The sequence below is a fragment of the Wyeomyia smithii genome, chromosome 2, assembly GCF_029784165.1.
Source record: "Wyeomyia smithii strain HCP4-BCI-WySm-NY-G18 chromosome 2, ASM2978416v1, whole genome shotgun sequence".
Lineage (NCBI taxonomy): Eukaryota > Metazoa > Arthropoda > Insecta > Diptera > Culicidae > Wyeomyia > Wyeomyia smithii.
In genome coordinates, this window is record NC_073695.1 from 233,144,907 (window position 1) to 233,162,063 (window position 17,157).

General features: G+C 40.7%; 2 protein-coding genes across 4 annotated transcripts in view; one reads left to right on the forward strand and one right to left on the reverse strand.

The window, feature by feature from the left end:
* Positions 1-4,512, forward strand: part of LOC129720396 (lipase 1-like) — a 36,676-nt gene extending 32,164 nt beyond the window's left edge. The window contains exon 3 of the mRNA XM_055671870.1: positions 4,126-4,512. The gene's annotated coding sequence lies outside the window, so the exon portion shown is untranslated. The remainder of the gene's footprint in view (positions 1-4,125) is intronic.
* The window catches only part of LOC129720389 (atypical protein kinase C), a 261,544-nt gene that overhangs the window by 145,439 nt on the left and 98,948 nt on the right, over positions 1-17,157 (reverse strand). For all 3 annotated transcript variants that reach the window (XR_008727256.1, XM_055671860.1, XM_055671859.1), the window contains exons 4-5: positions 10,436-11,079; positions 9,625-10,102 (exon numbers count right to left, since the gene is read on the reverse strand). Coding sequence is in view for 2 of the 3 variants with exons in the window: in XM_055671860.1 (XP_055527835.1) it covers positions 9,625-10,102; positions 10,436-10,795 (838 nt within the window). In the remaining variant the exon portion in view is untranslated. The remainder of the gene's footprint in view (positions 1-9,624; positions 10,103-10,435; positions 11,080-17,157) is intronic.

Genomic DNA, 17,157 nt, shown 5'->3' on the forward strand with positions numbered 1-17,157 from the left:
TGATTCATCATAAAACCCATTTCTTATCGCTAGTTCGTATTCTAACTCTTCTTCACTCAAATCATCAACATTAATCAACATTGGAAAACTTTGCACAGAAGCCATGCTAATTACGTTTTTATACTTCTCAGGAATTTTCAGCCTCACTTTGGAAAATCAATTAATGAGAATGGAACACCTTCGCGCTGATTACTCTTAGTGGAGTTATTAGTATGATTAATCTAAGATTGAAAGAAAACCTGAATTCAATTGGTTGAAATAAAGGAACGAAAATCTTATCTCCTACGGTAATTATTTATTTTATATTTTTAGGATTGACACTAGTTCGCATATATGATCGTGCTAACTTACACGATAAATTCATCCCTTTAAACTAAACCAAAACTAAATATTTATTCAATCTCGAATCTTTAATACTGACGTTTTATTCTCAAAATCTTATTTTACCTCAAAAATTTCCATCAAAAGGTTGGTTTAACTATATAAGATTCAAATTTATGTGGGACGAGCCTTTTAGAAAGTTGGGCGCCAATGTAAGGAGGATCCTGGTAGGGCCTCTAAATTCTAGCTTATGCGCCAGATGACCAAGATCATCTGCCAGAATTACGGATCAGTTTGCCCTGCCAGCTCAGTACTAACCCTACTGCAGGATCCACCTCTCAAAAGTCCCGACTATCCCAAAACTCATCGACCTCAATTCGCAAAGCAGGAAATTTGTTCATGCCCTACTATTTCCCTATGGTGGTGGTGGGGGGTGTCGGTGTGTAATAAAAAGGTCCGGACGTACTTACAGCATGTCTCGATGCTACAGGTTACCTGGAACAAGCAGATCGTTCTCCTGTTGGGTCGGGTGTACTACTGTTCGGCCGCCGCGATTGCAGTGGTGGCGACACGAGGTCCCCTTGGTGTAGAGGTCTCAATGGGTGGATTACTCGGCGTATCCACCGGCTCCGATGGGATGGCGTTGAGCGGCTGATCAGGACTGATTATTATTCTTTCCCGGGACGTGAGTCCGGGCGATTCGCACTGGCTGTGGTAGTCTTTCCCCTGACAGACCACTCGCGACTCTTGGCATCTACGTGGTGGTGCTTCGCGAGGCCGAACTCCACTACCGTTGACCACGCACTCTGGGTGTACCCTCAGTGGCACGCAGCCACGAGGCGAAGGATACCACCAGGGGATCGCCCTAGTCCGATCAATTGCACCACGATAACCACAAATGGTAGAGGTTCGCGTGCTGGCCGAGGAGGGCCGCCAATCTGCGGGTCGTCCGCCTTTGAAGAAGCGAATATCCTGGCCAAAACTTCCCAACGCTTAATTATTTTCGTTCACTGATCAGTGAAACCAACCTTTTCCCAGACTGTCAAAATATTAGTATCTAACACCCCATCAGTAATTCCCCTTGATTCGAGCACTCATTGTCTACCTTGCAGGCGATTTAACTCCCACCATTTGATAGGGTTCTCTATGAAACTAGCGAGACGCTCGTTTCACTTTCTTCAACACTGTCGGAACAGTATTATAACTAGTTAACCGGGAATGCACTCTTTGGACTATAAAAGAGCTGGCTTCTTCTCAAAGCAATCATTTGACTGGTGGATGGTGGGAAGGACAGTCCTAACTTGGCAGCAGCTGGTATGAGCAGCAAGTAGCAACAGTGGTAGCGGTGGCGAGTTCCAGCAGTGTATTATTAGTAGCAGACTTACCGAGTCTGCTTTTGGCTAAAACAAATCATTATACAGACGGCCACTTCTTCGGGTGAAGCACTGATAAGTTTTGAAAACAAATTAGGCTTTCTGGATCGTAAAAATCAAAATCTTGCGGACGTGTCTAATTTTTAGTGTGAAAACAGCCTTTCACCGCGTCCACTGTGTGAGCATCACATCCGATTCGAAATTAAACAACAACTGTCTCTTTAAGCACAAAACAAAAAAATGATCGAAGATTTAATATTTTCTCGTTTTGCTCTCGAATTAAAGGTTGAATGTTTATGCAATCTGCATGCACTCTGGCCGTTAATTCTTATCTGTACCACATTGTGTTTGTTCCATTCCTGTTCAGTAATGTCGGTTTTAATATGTGCAAATTGAAATTCGGTAGCACTACAGCTCCTCAATTGCACAAAAAAAAATGTTCAACACACTTTATGTAAAATGTTGGAATGCCTTGAGACATTCCCGGCTGGTGATGCCATATGGCATCATCTGACATTTAAAGTTCGATTGAAGTTTAACAATTATACTTGAAATTTTGCACGATGTAGCTATTCAATACGGCTAGAGAACAGATCGATTTTTAATATGCAATACAATTTCCGTTAATTTGCATATAGTTGATAAGTATCAAGAGTTTGATTTCTCTTTGTGTTTGTGAGTGCTTAATAACTGGCCCTTTTCCGGTTCCCAACATGAAATGACATGACATTAAATGTCTTCGAGCGATTTCCAATTTATTTTAGGTGCGTTTCTCGGCCCTCTTAAACTGAATTCCGATGGGATTCTTTTCATTTATGGCTTTTTCTGGGCGAAGCGGTTTTGGGTTGATGTTAAAATCATTTTTGTTATTCTTTTCTTGGCATTTTTTAAATTTAACTAGATTACCAATCAAACTTCGTTCAGCCCATTTTTTTCTTAATTCAACAATTTTAACCAGGAAGTCGCCATCTCGAATTTTAAATGAAATGTGTGGTTAATTTCTAGTCTTTAAAGACTCAATCTGATACCGAAATACCCATTTGAGTGGCAATCAGTCATTTTTGGCTGTTTCCCAAAAACCGGAAGTCGCCATTCTAGAATTCATCGATTCTTGGCTTCTATGCATCATCCCGATTACGAAATTACCAATTCATTTCATTTTCGGCCGTTTCGCAGAAGCGGAAGTCGCCATTTTAGAATTCAAAATGGTGTTTAAGGTCGATTGTTGGCTTCTGTTGGCATAGTCACGATTATGGAAATACCCATATTGGGCGGTGTTCGAACACTTTTGGCTGTTTTCCAGAAACGACCTCCTAATATTACATTTCAAAATGACATGTGAGATCGATTGCGGGGAGCTGTGCGTCATTCTGGCTACGGAAATTTTCATATTGGACGATATTTGGCCATTTTCACTGTTTCCCATGTATCGGAAACCACCCTTTTATAATTCGAAATGGTGTCTGTGGTCGATTTTTTACTTTTATGTATCATTCTGGTTCCGAAAATAGCCAAATGAGGAGGAAACCCGTTTTTTTAGGCCGTTTTCGGAAGTCGATTTCTTAAAATTAAAAATGTTGTCTCAGTTCGATTTTTTGGCTACTATGCATCATAACGATTCCAGAAATACTCATATTGGGTGGTATTTGGACATTTTGTGTCCACGTGGAATGTGGACGGCCTTTAATATTAAATGCGCAACTAAATTCACGATGTTTGTCAATGGATGGCGCTAGAAATAAGTGTGACATGTCTTACAAGCGATTAACGCGATGTTTTGTATAAAATAATCATTTGCGGGAAGCGTTACTTTACTCCATTCATTCATAGGAAACGGCAACTAAAGCGCATCAATAGTCGAGAAAGGTTATGAAAATTCTACGGTAATGTCGCTTTAAAGATGGTAATTTCGATGTTGACGACGGTCCGCGTGAAGAAAGGCCAAAAATTTTCGAAGACGCTGAGTAAGAGGAATTACTCGATGACAATCCATGCCAAACGTAGGAACAGCTCGCTTCAGTATTAGGAGTTACTCGCCAAGCCATTTTCCAAGCGATTGTACGCTTCTTGAACATAAAGATGCATTTTTATCAAAAACAAAACAACGAGAACTTGGTTGAGTAAACAAGAAGGTTTAATGGTTTTACCAATGTCTATAAAATTAAAAAAAAAATGATCATATTAGAAAATTACGGAGCTTTTTTTTTGAAAGTATAAATAAAATCAAAATCATGTCGTTGACGTCATTGTTAGAGGATTTGATGTTTAAAATCATAATATTTTCTACCAAAAAAATTTGTCAATTTTCAAATACGCTCTTTTGAAAAGCTACATTTAAGAACAAAAATTCAATAAGCTCAGCAACCGTCGCTTGGGAAGTGACGGTTTTATTTACACCCGCTACCGTAATTAATTTTTTCTTCAATTTCAGATCTGGATCGTCGATTTTATATCAAGATCATTGCTTTGAAGCTTTGAAGTACATTATAAACAATTATCAAGAGGTGCAGTGCATTCCAAGCTCAACCATTGTCAGCAACGGACGTGCGATAGACTTGCTGCGGTCCTGTTTCTTTGCATCATTTAATCCGTTCCAAGGTCGTCGCGCTTTGTTATAAAACAATACGCTGCGTAGAGTGGCGAGTGACTTTTTTGCCAGCCTGTGCAAGTGTTGTTCGGTGTCAACCAGCGTTCTTCCCCGTGCGCACCCCTCCGCACCGTTCGAGTTTGCTGTTTGCTGTTGTCGGTGTCGTCGCGTGGATTGAACCAACTGTACAGATAAGTTTATTAGTTTTTAAGTAGTTTTAAGTTTTTTTTTTTTTCTTTCTTTTCGTACGTTTGTTATTATTATTCGAACTACCTGAGCATTTTGTCTGAAAGCTCACGCGCTCACTATTGTGAGCGCCATGACAGAGGAGATTGACTCCTATAATGAACCTCCGAATAATTTATTAGAAAATATAAACCCGGCCTTGCAGCAGACCACAAGGATCAAGCAATACCCGAATGATTCGTCCGGGCCTGTATATTTCCGGCCCAAATCGAAACCTTTGAATAAGTATAAAGCTGTAACTGAGATCTTCAAAGTTCGCCCAAACAAATTGCGAGTGACAGTGTCTGATCTCACACAGGCAAATGCGATTGTTTGCAGTGAACTTTTCACGCGAGAGTATCGCGTATACATCCCCGCTCGCATTGTGGAGATCGACGGTGTCGTCACTGAAGCGGGTTTGACAATCGATGACTTGTTTAGTGCTGGGGTTGGCCGGTTCAAGAACCCCAGCATTCAGCCTGTAAAGATGCTTGAGTGTAAGAGATTGCACTCGATGTCGCTCGATGGGTCATACGGCCACCCACTGCTGCAATAGGGTACGGTGTGGTAAGTGCGGTGAGAATCATGCGGATGATACCTGCAAAAGATGTGCTGAAAAGTGCCTCTATTGCGGAGAGACTCTGCATGAGCTCCCGTCGTGCCCCGCGTACAAACTGCGCGAGGAGAAGATCAAGCGGTCTTTGAAAGAGCGCTCCAAACGTACGTTTGCTGAGATGCTCAGAAAGACCGCCGCTGCTGACCCAATTCCCTTGAATCCTTTTGATATCTTGTCTTCTGATGAGTTGGATTCTGACGATTCACCTGAGGGATTTTTTTTGGCCGATCTTGGGGAGTCTAGAAAAAGAAAAAAGCTTTCTTCTCCGAAACTTCCTAGGAAAGGATTCAGGATATCCCAAGGTGAAATGACAAATACATCGAAATCGAAAAGTGCTGTTGAAAACCCGAAGCAAACTCCTACGGGATTGGCTCGCTTGAATTCTCGTAAGGAGTATCCAGCACTTCCGGGAACATCAAAAATCCCAAATGGTTCCCCCTTTTCGTCCAAGATACAGCCAGAATCTGGACTTCTGAAACTCTCAGATATCGTGGACTGGATCTTACAAACCTTCAACTTCTTTTCTACCTACAATTAGAACATTTTTGAAACAGATGACTGTAAAATGGCCCCTCCTCGCTACGATTGTATCCTTGGATGGCTAATTCATCGATTAGGGTCGGAGGTACAATCAATGTTTTACAGTGAAATTGCAGAAGTATCATTCCCAAACTCGACTTTTTCAAAATAATGATTATCAAATTAAAATGCGATGTTTTTTCTCTCTGTGAAACTTGGCTCACTTCTAATTTAGATCTTAACTTCCATGATTTTAACATTATTCGCCTAGATCGAGACACCCCTTATGGGGGAGTACTTCTAGGGATTAAGAAGTGCTATTCTTTCTATCGTATTAACCTCCCCTCGATTCCAGGTATCGATGTTGTCGCATGTCAAATGACAATACAAGGTAAAGAGCTTTGTGTTGCCTCAATATATATTCCCCCCAGAGCACAGGTTGGGCAACGGCTGCTCTTTAATATTATAGAACTTCTTCCCTAGCCACGTTTGGTTTTGGGAGATTTCAACTCTCATGGTGTGGCTTGAGGTTCCCCTTACAATGATAACCGCTCCTCTTTTATCTATAACCTTTGCGATGACTCCGACATGACAATTTTGAACAACGGTGAAATGACACGTATCCCGAAACCTCCAGCGCGCCCAAGCGCTTTGGATCTATCCTTATATTCGACGTCGCTACGGTTGGATTGCACATGGAAGGTAATCCCCGATCCCCACGGTAGCTATCATATGCCTGTTTTAATTTCAATTGCTAATGGTTCAACTCAAACGCGATCAATTGATATTCCGTATGACCTCACACGGAATATCGATTGGAAGGTATACGAGGAAATGGTTACAGAAGCCGTTGAGTCGATTCAACATCAACCACCACTTGAAGGATACAACCTCTTCGCGGGCTTGATTCTCGACGCCGCGTTACAGACCCAAACGAAGAAATATCACGGCGTGACGATCAAAGAACGGCCTCCCACTCCGTGGTGGGACCAAGAGTGCTCCGATGTCTACACGGAAAGATCCGACGCGTTTATAGCCTTTCAGAAGAAAGGTATACCTGGCGACTATATACTGCATTCGGAGCTCAACACCAAGTTCAAAAACTTGGCTAGAGCAAAAAAACGCGACGATTGGCGACAGTTCGTGAACGAAACTTCGAGAGAGACATCAATGAGCACTCTTTGGAACACAGCTCGAAGAATGAGAAATCGTAATGTAGTCAACGAAAGCGAAGTGTCTTCAAGTCGGTGGATATTTAACTTCGCCAGGAAAGTATGTCCGGACTCTGTTCCTGCGAATAACATTGTTCGCGACGCGTCTCCGGGCTACGACGTTATAGAATCACCTTTTTCGATGGCAGAATTTTCAATTGCCCTTCTCTCCTGTCACAATAACGCACCTGGGTTAGATAGAATTAAATTCAACTTGTTGAAGAACCTACCCAGCACTGCCAAGAGGCGCTTATTAAACTTGTTCAATAAGTTCCTGGAGCAAAACATTGCACCACCGGATTGGAGGGAGGTGAAGGTGATCGCCATCCAAAAACCGGGAAAACCAGCATCCGATCACAATTCGTATAGGCCGATTGCAATGCTATCCTGTATCCGGAAATTGATGGAGAAAATGATACTCCGTCGCTTGAACCATTGGGTCGAAACAAATGGTCTACCATCAAATACTCAATTTGGTTTCCGCCGTGCCAAAGGGACGAATGATTGTCTTGCGTTGCTTTCTACAGAAATTCAGCTCGCGTTTGCTCGCGAAGAGCAGATGGCATCCGTGTTTTAAGACATTAAGGGGGCTTTTGATTCCGTTTCTATTGACATTCTTTCGGGTGAACTTCACCGACAAGGATTTTCTCCAATTGTAAACAATTTCTTGCATAATTTGTTGTCCGAAAAACACATGCATTTTACGCATGGTGATCTGGCAACATTTCGAATTAGTTACATGGGTCTTCCCCAGGGCTCATGTCTAAGCCCCCTTCTTTATAATTTCTATGTAAATGACATTGATGATTGTCTGACAAATTTATGCACGATAAGACAACTTGCAGACGACAGCGTGGTTTTTGTGACAGGAACCAGAGCTGCCGATTTGCAAGGACCATTGCAAGATACTTTGGACAATTTGTCTGCTTGGGCTCTACAGCTAGGTATCGAATTCTCCGCGGAGAAGACTGAGTTAGTAGTATTTCTAGGAAGCGTGAGCCAGCTCGGCTCCACTTACAGCTGATGGGTGAAACGATCTCTCAGGTTTTGGTACATAAATATCTTGGTATCTGGTTTGACTCTAAAGGCACCTGGGGATGTCATGTTAGGTATCTGATTGAAAAATGCTAACAAAGAGTGAATTTTCTCCGGACAATAACCGGATCGTGGTGGGGAGCCCACCCAGGAGACCTTATAAGGCTGTATAAAACAACGATATTGTCTGTGATTGAGTACGGGTGTTTTTGTTTTTGCTCCGCTGGACTGTCGATGCTGCAAAATTTATCAAGATATTCTTTCCTAGTTTTAAATATTTGATTTGTAATATATTTATAACTGTATTTATTTGTATGAAAAGATGAGAGGGTTTTTATGCCTATTCGAGGAGGAATAACTATATTTATTCTACTCAAACAGGCTTTTCCCTACTCCAACAGAATTTTCGGCCCCGTTATGCTTTTTGCGATTGGGCCTTCTATTATTATGGATATCAAGGATAAAAAAAAAGAACAAAAATTTAATAATGAACAAAAAAGGGAAGTTCAATGGTATTTTTTCTAATGTTTAAAACGCTATCTATTGAACCAGAATAAATAACTATTTTGATTTCTAAAACCATGACTAGCGAGTAATTTTATGAAATCTATGCTTTCCAATCTGGAAATAATATGATAAGTATCAAAGTAAACTTGTATTTTATTGACAAATCAAACATCCTTTCCCATCATGAAAGGCAAACATTCTTGTATCAAAAACTATGCAACATTTTACAGTCGCCATTTCCATTTAAAATAGATATTTTGAAATTGTCGAACCTCCGCTGTCATGTTTGATTTCAAAATTACCTCAATGAAAATAAAATGTTTTCGACTGACTTGTTGAACTAGCATCGTTACTCAAGACCAGCTAGGTTTTAGCTCGTAACTAACTTAAATCCCTTGATCAGCGTATTCTAACACGAATTTGCCTCAATTACTCCTTCGAACCTTCATTAACTATAATTTATTTTGACGAAGTATCTAAAAATCCTCATACGTTGCTGAAACAAAATACATGACGTCCGAGATATAATTAATATGAATAACTTGTTGCTAACTGATGCAAACAAGAAAATTCCTGCTGATTTCAGTGTGTTAACCCGAACGAGAATAGCCTCTTTCAACACCTCCGGACTAAACACATATTATTTGGATTTCATCAACCTCACCGCCCGACCACAGAAGGGTCAGAAATCGCACTTTCGGTAAACAACATTCCGCAACGAAACCCCGAATATGGGACTTCCGTTCGCAAAAATAAATCCATTTATTACAATCACGTTTTCGGTGCCACCTCTGCTTTCGACAGGACAACGAACGAAAAAGTTCTTCGAGTCGCAAAAAATATAGGATCAACTCAACCCTGGGGTGGGGTGTGGGTATGGAAATTCACATTCCCTCTCGCCCTACAGGAGCTGGCGAATTGAAACGGAAGAGCCTCGATTGTATCCTCGTTTTACTCTGATTGACGACACGTCCAGTCACGTATTTGAACTCATACGGGGGAAAAAGGAACTTTTTCCTGTAAAGATAGAAATACAGTCTTTCTCATTAGGGTTACTAATAGCAAATTGCTGAAAGATGACAAATTCAAAGGCTCACTAACGAGGAAAAGCTTTCAATTCGTCGGTCACGACCGCGGTAACGTTTTATTGAGTAATTATGTGATTGTTTCAATTATTTCCTGGTTAAAGCTTGTTTGGTATTAACAGTAAAACAACATCTTATAACTTACCTGTCGCGTAGGCTGGTTCGATCTCCTCCTCTGAGCAAAGCTGCGGTGGTGGCACCACCGGTATCGACACCGGAATCGGCAGTGGCATCCGATCGTAGTGGGAACACTCGATGTACTCCAAGCCACCAGCTTGACTTCCACCGTGAATACTAGACCCGCACATCATCCCCACGCTACCTCCGATACTATCCCGCCCGCCACCGCCACCACCGCTGCTCCCGGGGCCACCACCCGGGCTAGACCCGGATCCGGACCCGTGAGCTGAGCCGGATCCGCCCGTCGACCCGGGGCATGACCCGACCCGGCTAAGCGTTCGCGGCGTATCCGAAGTGGTCATATAGTGGTGCGTATGCGGATGGGGGTGCGGCACCGCGTAGTCTCCGGTATCACGCAAGGAAGTTCCCCTGGTCAGTGTGTTGCCCGCCGACTGAATCGAAGGCACCGTCGCTCGGCAGATGATGTCCGACAGTTGATTTGCCTTGAAAATGCAGGAAGTGTAAATCGACAACTCACAGCCTCACAGCAACAACAACAATCGAAGGCACGGCAACTGCTTTGCGATCTAGCAAGATCTCATAGCGGGTGCAGTAACCTTCTGAGAGAACACATAACTCAAATCGGAATGCATGAAAAGCCATTGCTATAGTCCAATGATAGATTAATGCCATTCTAGGGATTGGGATTGCGGTGAACTTTCGTTCCAGGCAGCATGCACAAAGAATCTCGCACATGTCTGCGATGGCATCCTCTGTGAAGCCTCAATCCCGATCCCCCTGAAAGCGGAAGCTGTGATCACTACGCATCGATCTACCTGTGGACTATCAAGTGACTGTCTACGTGAGTACGTGCAGACCGGAGTGCAGGGCAGGTCCGGTGGAAGTTGCTCGATGAACTGTGGACTGTGACAGGGACTGTGGCACGGACTGATGCAGGCTTGCTGTTGTTGCTGCTGCTGAGGTTGCGGCGGAAGTGGTGGCGGCGATGGGTCGGCCACCTGTGGGCACGAGTTGAGACACTGCGTCGACTGCTGGTGCTGCTGGGACTGATTGGACAGACTGTACTGCTGGTAGCTTTGATTTTGGTAGGGCAACGATTGCTGCTGCTGTTGGGTGTTCCGCCGTGGGGACCGACCCCGATCGACGGCCGTGGCACTCCAGTAACCCCAGGCCATTTTGCCGTAGGAAGCAACGGCGTGAGGGAACGAAAGTTCTCTATTTCGTTCTCGTGTGGCACCTACCACCGAAGCGCGTTAACTTTTAATGTTGCACTTTTTTTTCTTCACCTGCTCACCTTTAAACGGAACCAAGAATTGCACAAATTTACACGACCGAGGGCGTTTTCTGCCACGCTGTAGCGTGGGCGTGGGTGTGACAGAGAGAACGAAATAGGGAGGGTTACGTTCAGCTTGCTTTCTGCTCTGATGAAGAAATTGAATTAATAGGCAGGCGGATGGTTCTGGAATGAAAGAGAATTTTCGAGCTGCTAAAGAGTGACGATGAAACTCACTGTCGGAAGGAACTGCGCCGGGTGATCATTTGTGCCTGGGAAAAGTTTGTGGTTAGTGCTGTCTTCACAAGGTGAGATGTTATTTTTTTTTCTTTTGAAACTGTACCAAATTGCACGAGGAAAACATTTCGTAGAGATGATAGTTTTAATGACAAAGATAATTCAATATATGAAAACTAAACTCAAGATTATGAAACAAACTTCGGAAATAATTTACAACCTTGAAACTAAAAACTTTTCAACAACCAAAACAAATGAAGAATTGCTATTAAATCATCCACTGTGTAAAATCACTGGCTGTCTGAGAGTGAATTGTGTTGTAATGATCATACATTTCTATGAATCTTCGCTGGAGAACCACGAATAACTCACAAAAACTGCGTATTTTCATAAAAAAAAATAAAATTTCTCAAACTTAATTTTGAAATGTCTTGAAAACAAATGCATTTATAAAATTAGTCACCACGAGCTTTTGTTATTTGGAATAATTATTGGAATCATTTTACATTAATAATAATAACTATAATTGAAAAAATGTTTCAAAACTTAACTTCTAAAAAAGCGTTTGATATTTTTCTATCCATCCTAAACTATTTAACAAAAGTTCTGGAATAACTTTAAAAAAATCAAAGGAAGATAATAATAAAAAACGATGGGTAACATGAGAAAACACAAATCGAATATTGTTGAACTAACCTTCGCAGTATAATCTTTTGGCAAGAATGATCACCCCGTCCCCCTGACAGTTGCTCTCAAATGTACATTCAATTGCAAAAAGGATGGAAACCAGCATATTAATCAAGCTATTCAACACATTTAAAAACGAGGATGCCGATACATTTTATTACGGTAGCTTTTTAGTTCTTAGTTGTCAGTAAAATAATAAAAGTAGCATGGTACTCAATAAGTAAAATTTACGACAAGAACAAATATTACAACACCAGTGAACTGACAATATCAATTATTAATACAACTTTTTCTTCAAGCCTAGTAAGCCCCAAAACGGGTGATGTAATCCTTTTGTAGACAATTACCATCGTATGCGACCAAAAATCACTTATCGTCTAATTTACGCTCTTCTGAGCCTCTCCAGGGTACAGCAAAATTCCGGAGTGGTTCACGAAAAATATTCCCTTTTGCTATTAGCACTAAAATCATAACAAGCTAGTCAGTCAGTACCCCGAAACCGTAATAATGCGGATGCGGGTGATGAACATCAGGACCTCTTCCGTTCGGTCCTTTCACATGCCCCGGCCTCCGCCACGCTCAGTGTTTCAGGCAACAGGGTAAAGCAACGCTCGGTTTGCAACCAACACCGAACCACAAGATGGAAGCACCGGCTGCTGGAAGCGTAAACAACTTTAATTTAAAAGTAGCGAAGCAAAAATGTAAACATAGCACCGTAGCTATTATGCACTTCATACTTCACTTCGACGGTAGTCTCGAACGCACTTCTAGAAGTAGAGACAGAGCGACAAAGAAAGACGATAAGAAGGCAAAGAAGAGAGAGAGAGAGTGAGAGTGAACGAGTAAACCAGTAAACAGGTCCTTTTCAATCTGATGAGTTGGATAGCCTAAAAAGAAGCAACGACCGACCTAGAGACATCCGGTGGTGAAGCAAACTTTTCAGATATCATCTACCAACTGGAGAGCCGCTGCTACCTTGTATGTAACGTGCTATGAAGCCCAGGATGAAGATGAATGAATAGCGAAACGACTCTCGTCTATTGAGTCGAGACAAGTCCCGAACGAGCGGCACAGTGCAGTGCAGTGCAATGTATCAGGAGCAGGAGCCAGCCCATTATACAGATGAGGTCAACGAACTAGGTTGAAGTCTCGGCGTCGACTTTTTCTATGTGACAAGCTATGCATCGGTTGCAGCTTTTCATTAGTTCGTAACAACCCCCCGTTTCGCTGCTAGGAAGGGAAAGGCAGTGGAGACGAAGTTCTACCATCAGCTCATGTCAAGGTGTGACGAATTATGTTTCTACTCTGTGTAGCAGCGAGGTTGTAGGACCTGCGGGTTTGTAAGTTGGGTGCGGGCAAAAGTTGGTGAACTAATTTGGGAATGCATCTGTCTGCAGTCGCCTAAAGGACCGACGGAAGTTGAGAGTGCTCCGGGAAATCTCTTCATTTTTAGCAGGCAAAACTTGTTGAATGTTTGCAGTCTGCTTCATGGTTTTATACTGATTAGCAGAAGTTAGACAAAAAAACAAATGGTACGCTTGAATGAAAAAGGCAAGCTACGGTATTGAAGCAGGACTGGCTAAGCTAATATTCAACTTTTTCCGAACCCGAAAAGGTGGAACACTCAACACACCACTAATGACGTTGGTAATGCGCCCCCACCGGGAGAGCATATATAGTTCTGTACGTGCACTCATTGAACTCGACCGTAATGCATTTTTCTCCAGTTACCAGAGTCACACTCATTAGTGCACAATGCTGTCACCCATTCGCATAATGTTTTGCAGGTTTGAAGTTTTTGTATGCAACGCTGAAAAGGGAAAAAAAACTCACCATAAGCGATTCAGAGATTGATTCAAGCGTTTTATGAGCCCCACATGCAGTTATATGTCGGTCAACATAAAGTGTGCTGGTGGGTGCTAAACGCTTGTTAAGAAAGTTTTTTTTTAAGCAGCAGGTAACCTTTGCGGCTGCTTATTTCCACTGCTTCTCAATGGTCGAGAAAATTCTTACGCAGTTAAGAGTAAAGTTCAAAGATAAACAAGTTTTTATAGCTTTTCTAATTATTAAAAATCCAAACATCTTTAGAATTAGTAAGATTCCCAAGCATTTCTGAATATCCTGAAGTTTTGAAAAAGTTTTTTTTTGACTATTTTATCATTATCCCTGAAATTCTTAAGATGCTTCCATTTTTTGTATTTGGAATTTAAAAATAACATTGATATTTGAAAAAAAAAATAAAATCGGTGAGTGAGTGAGATCGAATTTGCTGTACCCGACATTGTTAAACGAAAATTATTTAAAATGAGTATTAAAGTTTTATGCTCGATCATAGGATAAAAATTGAACGTCACTATTATGGGCATTTTCTATTTACTTCATAGCTGGTGCAGCAAGTTTTCATTTCATTCACGGCGGGTTAAATAATTTGTCTACTTGCGCCGGGTTGGACTCTTGAAAATTTCCAAACTTCAACAATTTTCAAACTTCAACAATATTCTCCAAATTTCCAAATTAATTTAATTTATTTACCTAGTTTATTTAATAATAAATACTATGAATGTGAATTTCTTTTTAATTTCGGCGATCGAGTTTTTGAAGCAAACTATGATGATCTATGGTGTTAAATTTTTAGGATCGATAAATAAGCCTCCGACGATCTTTCTCCGATCAATTTTCAACTCATCGATTAGCTCGGTACTAGCAGTTGTACCACAGCCTTCCCGGAACTCCTATTGGTAATTATATAAAACATTGTAAGCGCTCAAAAAATGTACTAGTCGACTGTTTAGAAGCTTTTCTAGAATTTTATTAAAAACAGAGAAGGCTGAAATTGGGCGATAGTTACATAGATCTTAAATGTTACCAGACTTAAATACTGGCGAAGCTTTGGCGATTTTCAAAACTCCTAATGTTACCATCCAGTTTCAATATCCGCTATAGTCTAAGCTATAGTCTAGAAAAGTGTGCGGGGGCCTAACGTAGTAGGCAACGTCTCTGCCAACCACGCTGGTGGCCTTGGTTTGAATCCCAACGCTGACATACAGGGCCCAGTGGGAAATCGCTGGCCATCAACCAATGAGAATTTTCTTTCAGTTCTTCTTCCTACAGTTGTATTCTACTGAAGTGTCAACATCCAATCATTTTTTTTTTTTAAATTTGAATTTTCTATGATCTTAAAGCCGTTGGCACGGGTTTGTTAACCCGTGAGGACTAGCCCTAGATTCCGATTTTTCTCCAACGTAATTGTCATGATGCGGGCTTGTATTGTTCTAATCAAGAAATAGTGATGAAGAAAAATTTTTCAACTTTCCACAACCGAGTTTTTAAATAGTCGTTTTACACAACAGTGGGCCAAAGCGTGAAAAAATATGTTTGCAGAACATTGATAAATGGTACAAAACATTGTCATCTGTAAGCTATTGAAATATATTATTATCAATAGTTTCCATTTTTTTTAGTTTCAGAACAGTTATTCAAAAATGACTAACAGAATGGGAGGTTGTAATTAAAGTATAAAATCTGAAATTTGACGCAGTGTAAATGCTCAAGAAATAGCGAAATAAAAGATATGACTCTTGATTTCGAACAATTCAATCACGAGCGATACCGGGAGCATTCAAATGGTACGATACCACATTTAAATTATATTGAGGCCACATATATTGATAAAAGCAGGTATAGTTTTAAATAGCCTTTGAATTTCTTTTCTTTCCACAACTTCTGAACCACATATCAAATTGTTATGATGTTTGTTATAGTTTAAGTTTAGAGATGACTCATTCGTATAACAATAGTTATGTTCAAATAAGTCGTGTAATCTTTGAGATAATAGACTTTCGTTGTTTTATTATCAATTTAATGCATAACGGTTGCTTAGTTCGATTATAATCAAATGAAATGGGAACATATATGGCAGCCAAATTTTGAAACCACGTGTTTAATCATAATTCATCAGTTAACCCTTAACTAGCCCGTTCATCTGATTATACTATTGATCAAATTGGTTGTGTACTCTCTGAGATAAAGAAGTTTCGTGATTTTCACAATTCGGTACATTACAGACGAAATTACAGCTAGATTACAGTAAAATTCTATAGGGTGTTATGAGTCAGCTAGACCTTTCATTTGACACTAATTTCGTGAAAATCGGTTCAGCCATCTCTGAGAAAAGTGAGTGAGTTTATGTATTCTCGGAAAATGTTTCTTTTCATAGCTAGATTTCACATTTTTAAACATAACAGGCAAAGTAATAGTCCGATTGCAAAAAAATCAATGGGGTCTTATGCGGTAACTAGACTTTTCATATGACACTGATTTTGTTGAAATCGGTTCAGCCATCTCTGAGAAACATGAGTGAAATTAAACAGTCTTCAGCAGACGTTTCTTTTCATATCTTTTGAACCACATGTTCAATCTATATAAAATTCAAAAGTTAATGGTTTTTAAGATAGCTCGTTCATTTGATACCAATTTTATTAAAATCGGTTGTGTGGTTTCTGAGATATTGATGTTTCGTGATTTTTACATTTTTAAACATAACCTCTAAAACAAAAATCCAATTACAATGTAATATAATAGGGTCTTATGGGGTAACTAGAACTTTCATTTGCATATAATTTCATTAAAATTGGTCCAGCCATCTCTGAGAAAAGCGAGTGAAAATAAACACACACACATACACACACACATACACACACACCACACACACACACACCACACACACACACACACACACACACACACACACACACACACACCACAGACACACACACCACACACACACACACCACACACACACACACACACACACACACACACACACGCACACACACGCACACACACGCACACACACGCACACACACGCACACACACGCACACACGCACACACACACACATACATACAGAAAATGCTCAGCTCGTCGAACTGAGTCGAGTGATATATGCCATTCGACCCTTTGGAGCACTTTCATATCCTTCGGTTTTGCAAGTGATTGCTATACCTTCCTAGGAGAAAGGCAAAAAGCTTAAAAAAATAATTAATTAGGAGTAAAATATTCGTACTGAAGAAATAGCGAAATAAAAGAAATGACTTTGAATTTCGTACACTTCAATCACCAGCAATACCGAGAACGTACGAATAGCACAATACCAAATTTAAATTTTGTTGAGACCATATGTTTTGATCAAAGCAGTTACAGTTTTAAATAGTCTTTGAATTTCGTTTCTTTTCATAACTTTTGAACCACGTATCGAATTGCTATGAAATTTCTCATTTGTGAGTTTGAGAGACAACCCGTTCAAATGACACTAGATATGTTCAATTAAGTCGTGTGATCT